Source organism: Meles meles, chromosome 9 (assembly GCF_922984935.1).
Source record: "Meles meles chromosome 9, mMelMel3.1 paternal haplotype, whole genome shotgun sequence".
NCBI classification, from domain to species: Eukaryota; Metazoa; Chordata; class Mammalia; order Carnivora; family Mustelidae; genus Meles; species Meles meles.
In genome coordinates this window covers 59,750,850-59,763,114 of record NC_060074.1, presented here as the reverse complement: position 1 = coordinate 59,763,114, position 12,265 = coordinate 59,750,850, and the positions used below count along the sequence as shown (strand labels likewise).

The 12,265-nt window shown below is 37.4% G+C and overlaps 1 protein-coding gene across 5 annotated transcripts in view; it reads left to right on the top strand.

Moving 5' to 3' along the window:
• The first annotated feature begins 403 nt into the window (after positions 1-403).
• LOC123951175 (fibroblast activation protein alpha) overlaps positions 404-12,265 on the top strand; it is a 74,108-nt gene continuing 62,246 nt past the window's right edge. For 3 of the 5 annotated variants that reach the window (XM_046019898.1, XM_046019896.1, XM_046019894.1), the window contains exon 1: positions 2,397-2,450. Coding sequence is in view for 1 of the 5 variants with exons in the window: in XM_046019897.1 (XP_045875853.1) it covers positions 2,031-2,036; positions 2,366-2,450 (91 nt within the window). In the remaining 4 variants the exon portion in view is untranslated. Of the gene's footprint in view, positions 580-1,856; positions 2,037-2,363; positions 2,451-12,265 lie in introns of those variants that run through there. The other 2 variants (XM_046019897.1, XM_046019895.1) reach the window with 2 other exon arrangements.

Below are 12,265 nucleotides of genomic sequence, written 5' to 3'. Positions count from 1 at the left end.
AAACTAAGTAAACGTATTTCAGCCTCAAAATTTCCCCCACACACTCACAGTTTCAACTTAAATTTGTTCCACTTAAAGCACCCCAATTTCTCTATAGAACCCATGAAATGAGTCTCTTGTGGACGCCCACACTTGGCTGCAATCCTAAATGGTCCTCAGACCAGACACATGTCGGTGCATTTTTAATTGCTAAAGCGAATAGTATCCATTTTAATTACACCCTCATCGTTTATTACAGTCACTCTTCAGAATGTGAAGTCTTGGAAATAACACACTAAAAAGTACTTGTGGACTCTAGGGCTTTGGCAGGCTGGGACAGAACTTCTGAGAACATGCTGTGTGAATTTTCCAAAGGAGGCAATCAATCGAGAGGACTCACACGGGAGCTGTTCATTTGGAACCTAGCTGGTGGCTTTTATCTCTGATTTGAGGATCTCACAATCATTGGACATGCCTGCAAATATGGAGCATAACATGGCTATTACTCTAAATCATTACTTCAGTTTGTAAAGAGCTGGTCCCATCAACTGCCAAAGAAGGAGGCTCATCTAGCATCCGGGTGGTTACATCTCTCTGCCAGTAAGTGCTTAATGACTCATTTTCCTCAACAGAATTTTCATGAGACTGGAATTCAGGGAGGGATGTCTGGAGAATGTCTGAAAGGAAGTTCGCAAGCCACTGTCCTGCTGTTTGCTGGAGAAAGCCTCCCATGGTAGCCAGACCAGTTGATTAAAGCAAACAGCAACAGATTTCAGTACTGTTTCCTCATTATCTTTCATGAACAAACCATGAAATACCACCATGAAGTTTGTTTTCATCAGGTTGAGAACATCATAAACTTCCAGAAAAGAAAATCATTAGTGGAAAAACTAAAGACAGAGTAGGTTAACAATTGTGTTTCTGTGGAACCACAGAATCTGAGTGTCTTTCACTGAAAGCAGCCAGGATACTCCAAGAAATTGTTGTATGTATGTATTTTTTAAAAATTCAGTCAACCATTTTTTTCTGATCTGTCAGGTCGACCAATTGCTTTGGAATTATATGGATTTAGCCAAAAGGAAAATTTATTTAAGACTTACCTCTGTTTTCAAATGTTTTTTTTATTTGTTTTAGAGGTTTTATAATTACTGAATGGTCTTCTCTCTCAGAATATATTCTGAGATGGAAACAAAAATATCACTTTTGCAAAGCCATTTCCATTCTTCCAAAGGTCTGCTGGTAAATTATTCTTACTGATCTTTCCATCTTTCTGGCCTGTGCATACACACCTAACCCATACTAAATTTCACCAGATGGCATTTTATTTCTTTAAAGTAAAGCAGTCGTGGGTTTAGACAGTTGAATTTTTAAACTTCTGTATTTACTGAAAGTGCATATGGTGCTATATGGACAAAGAAATTGTGCTGAAAGAAAAACATTTCTGTCCGCAAGTACCTCATAATCTCCCAGAGGAAGAAAAATGTGCAGTTATGTGGTGTATGTCTCACGAAATGTTATCTGGCTTTAATTTTCTTTCTCTGCAAAAAAAAAAAAAAAAAAAAATAGATATAAGTATATTGTGTATACCTGGAAGTTATACTGTTTAAAGTTCTTCTTTTGGTGGCAAATAAAAAGGTTACACACAATGCAATCAATTGCCCAAGTGATCCATGAGTGATTTCTAGAAGAAAATGAAACATAAACCTGAACTTGTTTAAAAAAAAACCAAACAAACAAACTAAAACCTCTGTATGTCAACGTAAGCAGATGCTGGTGTAGAATTTACAAGGATGAGAAGGCTATAAAACCTCTCTTGAGCCACTCACAGTTCATTTCAAGGCCAAGAACGCCCCCAAAATCTGTTTCTAATTTTACAGAAATCTTTCGAAATTTGGCACGGTATTCAAAAGTCCGTGGAAAGAAAAAAACCCTTGTCCTAGCTTCAGCTTCCAACTCTGAAGAGCGACTTGCTTCTTTTCAACGGTTTTCACAGATCCGGTGACCCACGCTCTGAAGTCAGAATTAGCTAACTTTCAAAAACATCTGGAAAAATGAAGGTTAGTATACGCAGCCTCAGGTATTGCTAAAGAAGGAGGGCCAGCTGAGTTGAGTTCGATCACAGTTTTCTATTGTTTAGAAGGTGAGGATTTGTACATAAGTATGTACTTCCTGGAGTGGGTTGGGATTGGGAGATTGTTCTAAATATACTGTAGAAACATTTGTCCTTGCAGAGCTGGGAGAATTCCAGCCATTATAGCCAGATCAGTGGAAAACAATCAAAGGCTTTGTGGGGAGGGAGAAATAGGATTTAGGTGTAAACAAAATCTAACCATTTCTACTATTTAACAGAAACTGTGTATCTGTCAATTTTCTCTATTTTATGTAGACATGGTTAAAAATTGTATTTGGAGTTGCTACCTCTGCCGTGCTTGCTTTATTGGTGATGTGCATTGTCTTACGTCCTTCAAGAGGTAAGAATTTTCTCTGATTTGCTCTCCCTGCTTAGAATAGCTCCAAAAGTGCACTAATGCATGGTCACAAGTGATGGACCATTTCCTAAGTGCTTATTTCCCAAAGTAAATCTGTTATTTCTAAGAAGACATATAAGCTCACAGATATGTTCTTGAGCAACCAGAAATACTGAGGAATTTAAGGCACGAGTAGGAAGAGATTCCCAGTATTACTTCAGCAATAGAAAAACCTAAGCACTATTCCGTATCACCCCCACACCCCCAACAATATCTGCTAAATTGCAAGTTTGGACAGGCCTTTAGAGAAAATATTTTTAACATTGCTTTTCATTATTGGATTGCCTTATGGAAAGTAAAAATAAGTAAGAATAGAAAAGTCACAACAGAACCTATGGAATTTTGTATTATGAGACTTTCCAAACATGTACGGAGGCAGTGGCAAAAACAGATCCCAAGAGTAGCTACAGAAAAGGTGAAATTGTTGCTCCTAGATGCAGTAGCAATGACAGATCAGATTAGAAGACTATTATCAAGACTATTACCGATAAGTGCATCCTTTAGGAAGGTTAACATTGATCTCGATTTGCTGTACGTTGGAGGATACTATGAACTGATATTGGGGCTAGTTTGAATTTAAATTAAGACTCTGCCCACAAATAATCCAGTGATATTAGGGAAATAGGTTCTTGGGAAACAGTTGATGAAGAGCTCAGATTCTAAAACAGGAAAAAATTATAACAAAAACAGGTCTTGTGCCTTGGGGTCTAGGGAGAGAGGGAAAGTTTGTACTAATAAATGTTAAAAGCTTATGATAGCTAAGATGGGAAATATTTTTGGTTACAGACTGACAGTAAAGGAAGACCAATGGTAAGCCTTTAGCTAAAAAATGATCTGTTGCTTTAAACAATGAAATATAGAAAAATATTTCAAAAAATTCAAATGCTAGTGGGATTTTCACACAATTACAAAATGGAGAAGTTAATAAGATGAAAGCAGCGTTCTTATATCTTCGGTGTTAATCTTTAGTCCTTATTTCTGCTCTCTGCTGGTATTCAATGAAGCTTAAGCTGCTGAGATGTGTGTGTGTGTGTGTGTGTGTGTGTGTGTGTGTATGTGTGTACATCCATATTTTTCATGGTTTTTCAAGTTAAAATTGTTTTCAGAGCAGTGTCTCACCTCAGTGGTTTAGGGGCATATTTCCCTCATACCATATGAGTATCTGTCAGGTGGTAGGTTAAGTCTAATTGTATTGAATGCTAATCCATTCAAAATTAACGCTTTGTTTGGAACGAAATTCGCCAGTACTTGAAATTAACATTTTGCTCCTCAAAAATTAATGTTCTGAGAATAAAAGTGCGTGGAAATTATTGTGAGTTTACCCTATGTCCACAGACAAGATTGGATTGCAATGGGTACTTTGGAGTTCAAGCCATCATTTTTAATGAGAAACATACTATAGTTATACATTTGTAAAAAGTATGTAAGTATACAGCACATAGAAATTTGTGTAATTATGTACAATCTCAATCCTTACCTTCTTCCCAAGTGTAGACATGTATCTTATACACATAATACATGTTATAAAGTACATAGAGTATAAAGTCCCTGTCATTTGTAACATAGTTTTCTGTTTCAACAAACAGGATTCTTCTCAGAGCAAAGTAATTTCCTGAAACAGTCAAATAATCAAATTAACTTCATATGAAATTTAATACTCATTGAGCAACAAAAAAATCACCAAAAAGCTGAGAACTGTATCTTCTCTATCGATAATATCATTCTGTCTATTCTAAGTTCGTTGAAGAACTTCTCGAATGCCACTTGAATAACTTGGACATAGGACTGGTCATCATTCCATTTCCTGAGTAGGACCAGGGTTGAAACCCTGCTTCCCACATGTCTGTGTCCAGGCAGCCCTGCTGCTAAGCGCATCCTTCTGACCTCCCTCCTAGACACCCCACTCCTTTCTCAAGTCTGGAGCTTCCCTCTCACCTCCGCCCAACGCCTAGTGAGAACAGCATCTAAGGTACTAAGGCAGGAGAAGGGAAGGAGGAACAGAGAACTCAACGCCAAGTAAGCTTCCAGTTAGCCTTCTCACACTTCTTCAGAAATCCCATTACCTCACATTGGCCTTAGGTGCCCTCCTATTCTTAGCCCAGGATTTCTGCGCCAGCCAAAGAACAGTCATCCTTTGAGAAACCTAAGGACTCACTTAAGAAACCTCGGTTCACTTATTTATTACTGAAGTAAATCCCACCAATGACCTGCCCATCATTGTGCCAGCTGCTGGGGAAAGAAAGGTGCAGTGGTCTAGATATCCTTGGGAAAAGCAAGGTTAAAAACCCACTCTGGAGGCACGGTCATCACCACCGGAGAGGATTTCTGCCATTCCCCACCAGGTCCTGGGGAAAGAACGTGAGAGATGGGCTTTTCCACACGAGGAGAAGGTCCTAGGGAAGACCAGCCTCAGTTCCAAAAGAAATGTAGAGGAATTAGGCAGGATTTTAGGAACAAATAGGAAAATATAGTGGTGAGATGAAAAAGATCCATTTAGATCAGCCACGTAATAATAAACATAAAGGACAACTGTTTTGGAAACTTCCAAAATTTCCCATTTTGATTTTCCCCAAATAGGAAGCACATATGGGTTTCTACTCCTTAGTCCCAGGCCATCCCCTTGACCACAGTCTACCCCTGTTCCACAGAGGTCCTTTCTAGTCTTCTGCCTCTATTCACTTTCTCTTGTCTTCCAAAGGATCGCTCCACTTCCCCTGTGAAGATGCAACCAGGCCGAGAACAGAAACTAACCTCCACACCTTCCCCTTATTTTTGCCAACCCCCAAAATAAATGCACAGATCTTGTTTTAAGGGATTTCATGAGATAAACACAAACACACAAAAAAACTGGCATTGGAAAGTGATAGATGTTCCAGAATTTCATAAGGAAATTCTATATGGCCTTCCCTCACAATTTATAGTCTCTCAATTCCTGGATGGGAATTTGTGAAATTTGTGTGTGAAGGGACATGTAAAAGCATGAACGGCCTTCCCCTTGACTTCTGCTGAGCGCAGAGCTCCCCACATGATGATAAGCAAATGCTCCATAAATATTAGCTGTTATTTTTTATGATTTAACATAAAGTAGTTGCTGAAATAATGATAGCTAAAATTTTATTGTGGTCTTTATCCTAATATACATATAACACAAAGATGGCAAGTAGGCCTTCCTGTGCGATGTATTCCAATTTCAACAACGTACTCCTTTCTGAGAGTAGGGAGTTTTACCCCTGCGTATCATTCCTGCTCTTAACCCTCACTTCCTTGGCTCGAAAACAAATATTTTTCAGAAACTTTTGTGAGCAAGGCACTCATACAGGCTACTAACAGCTCTGATGCAAAAACAGGAGAGAAAAAGGAACTCAGGGATGGGGTAGAGGATAAACCTAAAGGAAAGAAAAAGAGAGGGAATGCAGTGGGGAGCAACTGGAAGTTCTCCTGGGCAGTGCTTCTAGTACCTCTCAGTGAAAAGAAGACAATTGTTAGTACATTGTTAGTCCTCCTCACACTTCCTCAGAAATCCCATTACCTCACATTGGCCTTAGGTGCTCAGATCTCCCTGAAATCCTTTGTTTACCTTTAAACATTTTGCCTTTTACAGTTGTTTTGAAAAGTTTGCAGTGTTTTATACAAATTCCTATAGATGCTAATTTTTAAAAATCAGAAGATTTCACATAATAATCTTAGATTTTTGACTCCTCTTTAAATATTAATTCTGGCAGCATTGGGCCCATGGCAATAGTTGAGAAGTATGTGCTATCTTTAGGTGGGCAATGCATTCTCCAGTCTGCCGCAGACCTTACAACTTTGTAATTTATTGTGCTCAAGCTACCACATTCATTTACAATAGCTGCCTGGTTTCTAGAAACAGTTGGATTTAAAAAAAATTTTTTTTAAATTTATTTGAGATAGCGAGCGAGAGATAGCACAACCAGGGGAGTGTCAGGGGGAGAGGAAAAGCAGGCTACTCGATGAGCAGGGCGCCTGGTGCGGGGCTCAATCCCAGGACCCTGAGATCATACCTGAGCCGAAGGTAGATGCTTGACCGACTGAGTGACCAAGGTGCCCCGAAAGAGTTGGATTTTTAACCCTTGGACTGGAGGAGGTATATGATTCCTCCAAGGATTGAAAATAACAATCTACTCAATATGAAAAGCCTGAAATGAGCAGCCCAGACTTATCTAATACCGACAACGTCCAATCCACAGTGGCCCTTAGACATATCCATTATTAGCCCACCAATTATTTGTTAAACACCTTCAAATACCTGCTACCCATCTAGGGCATGAATGGCAAGGTCTCCATCCTTAGGAAAGAGCAGTCTGATAAAAAGCAAGTAAACAAATATATAAGATATTTCAAATTCCTTAAAGTAAAAGAGAACACCTAGAGTAAAAGGTTGTGTTAGACCTCTAGGGCTGCCAGAATGCCAATACCACAGACCAAGTGCCTTCAACAGCTGGCATTTATTTTCTCACGGTTCTGGAGGCTGGAAGTCTAGGAGGATCAGGGTGCGGACAGGTTTGGTTTCTTTGGAGGCTTCCCTCCTTTGCTTATAGATGACCACCTTCTTGCTGTGTCCTCACACGGCCTTTTCTTTATGCACACATACTCGTGGTGCCTCTTCCTCTTCTTATAAGGTCACCGGTTATACTGGATTAGGACTCCACTATTATGATTTCATGTAATCTTAATTATGGGCCTCCTTAAGGTCATGGTCTCCAAATACAGCCAGATTGATGGTTAGAGCTTCAGTCTTTGAATTTGGGGGACACAATTCAGTATGTAATGAAGCTCGTCCAAGAGGCTTCTCTGAGATGATATTCGAGCTGAGACCTTAAGGACAGGGAGGGCACAATCCTCAATGCAGGGATAAATCCTCAGTGCAGAGTAAAATGCAGGCACAAAGTCCCTGAAGTAGGCAAGTGAGTCCAGGGAGCCAAAAAGAGAATGGTAGCTGTGAGGTCAAGTTACATAAACAAGTTAACACAGGAAAATATGTATATACATATATATTTACAATTATACACACACATATAAAAATTTATAGTGATGGCTTACTTAACTAGGTAATGCCCTATACAATTCATTTCAGGTGATATCTGAAACCATAGACAATTTAGATACAACAGAAATCACTATTTTGCAAGAAGAAATATAATTTAGATTGTCTGCATGTTGAAATGTGTTATTTTTGTTATTACTACTATAACCTCAGTTAACACTTTTTGTAAAATAAGTTACATGTGAGGCAAAATCATCTTCAAAGGAGATATGAATATGTTTTTAAGGTTTGAAATTTTCCCAGTATCAACATTCAGAACTGTAAAACAGACTCCCTCAAACATTTTGAGGGTTTTAAGCTTATTTTTTTACTGTTCTTTTGGAGGAAATCTGGGGAAGTCTGAAGGGTTGAAGAAAAGGTTCAGGAGGTTCACAGCATAAAGGAGCCTTTGAGTTGAGTGTAAATGAATCAACTTTGCAGATTACATTTCCGTAATTTGCACTTGGATTTTAAAATCACAGAAAATGAATCTTGGCAAACTTCCTCCAAGTTTTGCCAAATTCTAAATAATATAGAAAATAATCCCGGTCTTTGGATGAGTCCCATAATGCAGAGGAATTTACCTGTCTCTGATTTCCAAAGCGAATTGTTTTACAACTTACACAAGAACATCTAGTCATAAACACACCTTGAAAAAAAAATGTTCTAAAGCTCAGATCGGGGATGTGTAATCTGGGATAAAAGTTATTAAGAATGAGAGATGTCAAAATGAGTTTTAAAATATATTGTAATAATTAACATGGTAGGCACAAATTGAAATGAGCTTTCCATAAGATAATCAGATGCTAGTCAATATTTTGTTTAAAATTTACTCCCTATTTATACGTAGAGGAAAGAACTTATTTTTAATATCAGTATCCTTGTAAAATAACAAAAACTATGTAGTAAAAACTGAATAACTTACAGCTGTTACTAACTTTTATTTCTCTTAATCATAAGAATAATATTATTGCTTAGCATCTAAATTAAATTTTTTCATACATACTATGATTTTATACTCAGTAGAAAAACTGATGTGATAGAATTCTTTAAAGGAACAGAATAGATATACAATGGAATATTACTCAGCCATCAAAAAGAATGAAATCTTACCATTTGCAACAACATGGATGGAGCTAGAGGGTATTATCTACAAACATGTCACAAGAAAAAAATTACAGACCAATATATCTTATGAATATCGATGAAAAAATCCTCAAGAAAATACTAGCAAACCGAATTCAGCAACATCTAAAGGATTGTATACCATTACCATGTATACATTACCATGTCTTTATCTAAAGAATACAAGATTGGTTTAACATCCAAAAATCGATTACTATAATAAAATTCATTAATAGAAAAAAAGGACAAAAACCACATGATTATCTCAATAGACACAGAAAAAGAATTTAACAAAATCTAGCATCCTTCCATTATAAAAACACTCAGGAGACTAAAAATAGGAGGAATTTCCTCTATTTGATAAAGGATATCTGTAAAAAACTTACAACTACATTACAGTGATAAAAGATACAGTGCTTTCCCCCTAATATTGAGAACAACACAACATTTCTGTTCTCAACAACTTCTGTTCAATATTTTTTGGTGGTTAAACCAGGGAAATTAGGTCAGAAGAAGAAATAAAAGTACCCAGACTGGAAAGGAAGGAGTAAAACTATTCTTATTTGCAGATGACATAACCTGGTTTATAAAAAATGTCAGAGAATTCACCAAAAAACTATTCAAACTAATAACAACTTTAGAAAATTTACAAGACACAAAATCAATATATAAAAATCAATTACAAAAACAAAACAAAAATAAATAAAGATCAAACCCCCCCAAAAACCATTTGCATTTCTATACATTAGCCATAAACAATACAAAAAGATATAACTAACAGAAAAACATTTTACATAAATTTAATAATCAGAAAACTAAATATTTTTAAGATACCAGTACTCCCTAAATTTACCTACAGCTAACTATAATTCTTAAATGTTATTCTTACCCAAATCCCAAATAACTTGCAGAAATTGAACCTAAAATTCGTATAGATATGAAAAGGGCCCAGAATAGCTATCTTGAAAAAGAACAAAGTTGGAGAATCACACTTGCTTATTTCAAAACTTACTACAAAACTTACATAATCAAAATAGTGTGGTGCCTGCATAAGGATACACATATAGATCAATGGAATACAATTTAGAGTCCAAAACTAAAGCCATATATATATATATATATATATTTCATAGATTTTTTTCTTGTAAGGGTGCCATAACAATTTTTTTAAACATATATCACTTTATTTTTTTTTTTTCTTTTCAGCATAACGGTGTCCATTGTTTTTGCACCACACCCGTGCTCCATGCAACACATGCCCTCACTAATACCCACCACCTTGTTCCCCCAACCTCCCACCACCTGCCCCTTCTAGACCCTCAGGTTGTTTTTCAGAGTCCATAGTCTCTCATGGTTCACCTCCCCTTCCAATTTCCCTCAACTCCCTTCTCCTCTCCATCTCCCCATGTCCTCCATGTTATTTGTTATGCTCCACAAATAAGTGAATGAAACCATCTGATAATTGACTCTCTCTGCTTGACTTATTTCACTCAGCATAATCTCTTCCAGTCCTGTCCATGTTGCTACAAAAGTTGGGTATTCATCTTTTCTGATAGATGTGCCATAACAATTTAATGGGGAAAGTATTTTCAACAAATGGTATTAGGACAAATGGATATCCACACCCAAAAGCAATGACAACAACAACAACAACAAAAAAAAAACCCATGCTAGACCTCCTTCCTCACACAATACATAAAAATAAACTCAAAATGGATCAGACATAAATGTAAGAGCTAAATCTATAAAAGTGTTTTTTAAAGATTTTATTTATTTATTTGAGAGAGAGAGAAAGAGAGAACATGAGTGGGGTGAGGGGCAAAGGGAGAAGCAGACTTCCCGCTGAGCAGAGATCCCAATATGGGTCTTGCTCCAGGGACTCCAGGATCATGACCTGAGCCAAAGGCAGACACTTAACCTACTGAAGTGCCCCTAATCTATAAAAGTTTCCCTCAATCTACAAAAGTCTTAAAACATAGTAATGAATCTTCATGTTCTTGGGTAGTCAGTTTCTTAGATATGACCAATAGCACAAGCAACAAAAGAAAATGTACAGACATTGAAATTCATTGAAATTCAATGTTTTGGGTTTACAAAGGATACCATCAAATAAGTGAAAGGAATACCCACAAAATGGGAAAAAAATGTTTGCAAATCATATATCTGATAAGGGACTTGCAGCTAGAATATATAATCAAAAATAAAATCAATAATAAAAAAGCAAATAACCCAATTTATAAATGGACAAAGGATAGACATCTCCCTCAAAAGAAAGCATACAAAGGTATAAAAGGTATACAAATGACCAATAAGCACAAAAAAAGATATTTAGCATTATTAGTCATTAAGAAAATGTAAATCAAAATCTGAATGAAATACCAGGAATGAAGTTGTAGGTGGAGCTATTAGGCATCCATTATAGTCTACCGAATGAGAAATGGCTTGGCCTTGGGGGTGCAATAGAAATGAAGAAAAGCAGACAGAGTAGAGAGAGATTTTGGAGACTGATTTGGGTCTTGGGTGTTGGACAAAGGCAGTAAGGTATGAGGGGGGTCAAGGATAACTCCCAGGTATTTGAATTGAGGAACTATATGAATGATAGTGCCATTAACTTAGAGAAGTCTGGAGGGACAGCATGGAATTCTTTTAGTCTTAGCTTTCAACATCTTGATTTTGAAATGCCCAAGAGGTGTGCAAGCAGAGATGTTAAGGAGGAGGTTTAATAGACAGGTCTGAAATCCAGAGAAGAAATCCAGTGGGGGTCAGGTGTAGCAGCGATGGTAGAGGAGAGTCAGCCCAAGGGTATGTAATAGAAATCCTGGGAGAGTGAAATGGCTGAGGAAAGTGGTTCTTCTTCAGACCCCAAGAACACCAATATGAGCCACACCAAAATCGAAAGTAGAGACTAGAGGAAACTGAGCTGGCAAAGGAGACTGAGTGAGCCTTCAAAAATAGACGAGGTTTGCTTTCACCTTCAGGGTCGCCCAAATGATGTACTGCTCCTGTTCTTATGCATTATGTTGACCAAATCTGCTCATCTTCAAAGCTTTAGAGATTTTGAAAAAAAATGCCAAAATCAAAATAACATAGCACAGGACACCTGGGTGACTTAGTTGGTTAAGCATCTGCCTTCAGCTCAGGTCATGATCCCAGGGTCCTGGGATCGAGTCCCACATCATGGGGGGGGGGGTCCTTGCTCAGCAGGGAGCCTGCTTCTCCCTCTGCCTGCTGTTCCCCCCGCTTGTCCTCTCTCTATCTCTCTCTCTTTCTCTCATTCTGACAAATAAATAAAACCTTTAAAAAATAAAATAAAATAATGTAACACAACAATTACATAATACACAAATGGACTTTAAAAAAACTGATAATTCCTTTGATTTATGTTCTACACTGTTGTTTGTAGAAAGAACCATGGAAAATGCTTTCAGAAACTGGGAGCTATTACATTCTTCAGTCACCTCTTTGCTTTGATCAATCTCAAATTGCCTCATTTTTTCTTAGCCTACATTTTGGGGTGTAATTATTCTAACCTCTTGCGTGTTGCTTGGTTCTTGACCTTATGTCTGTGTTTGTTTTCTTCTTCTGTTGT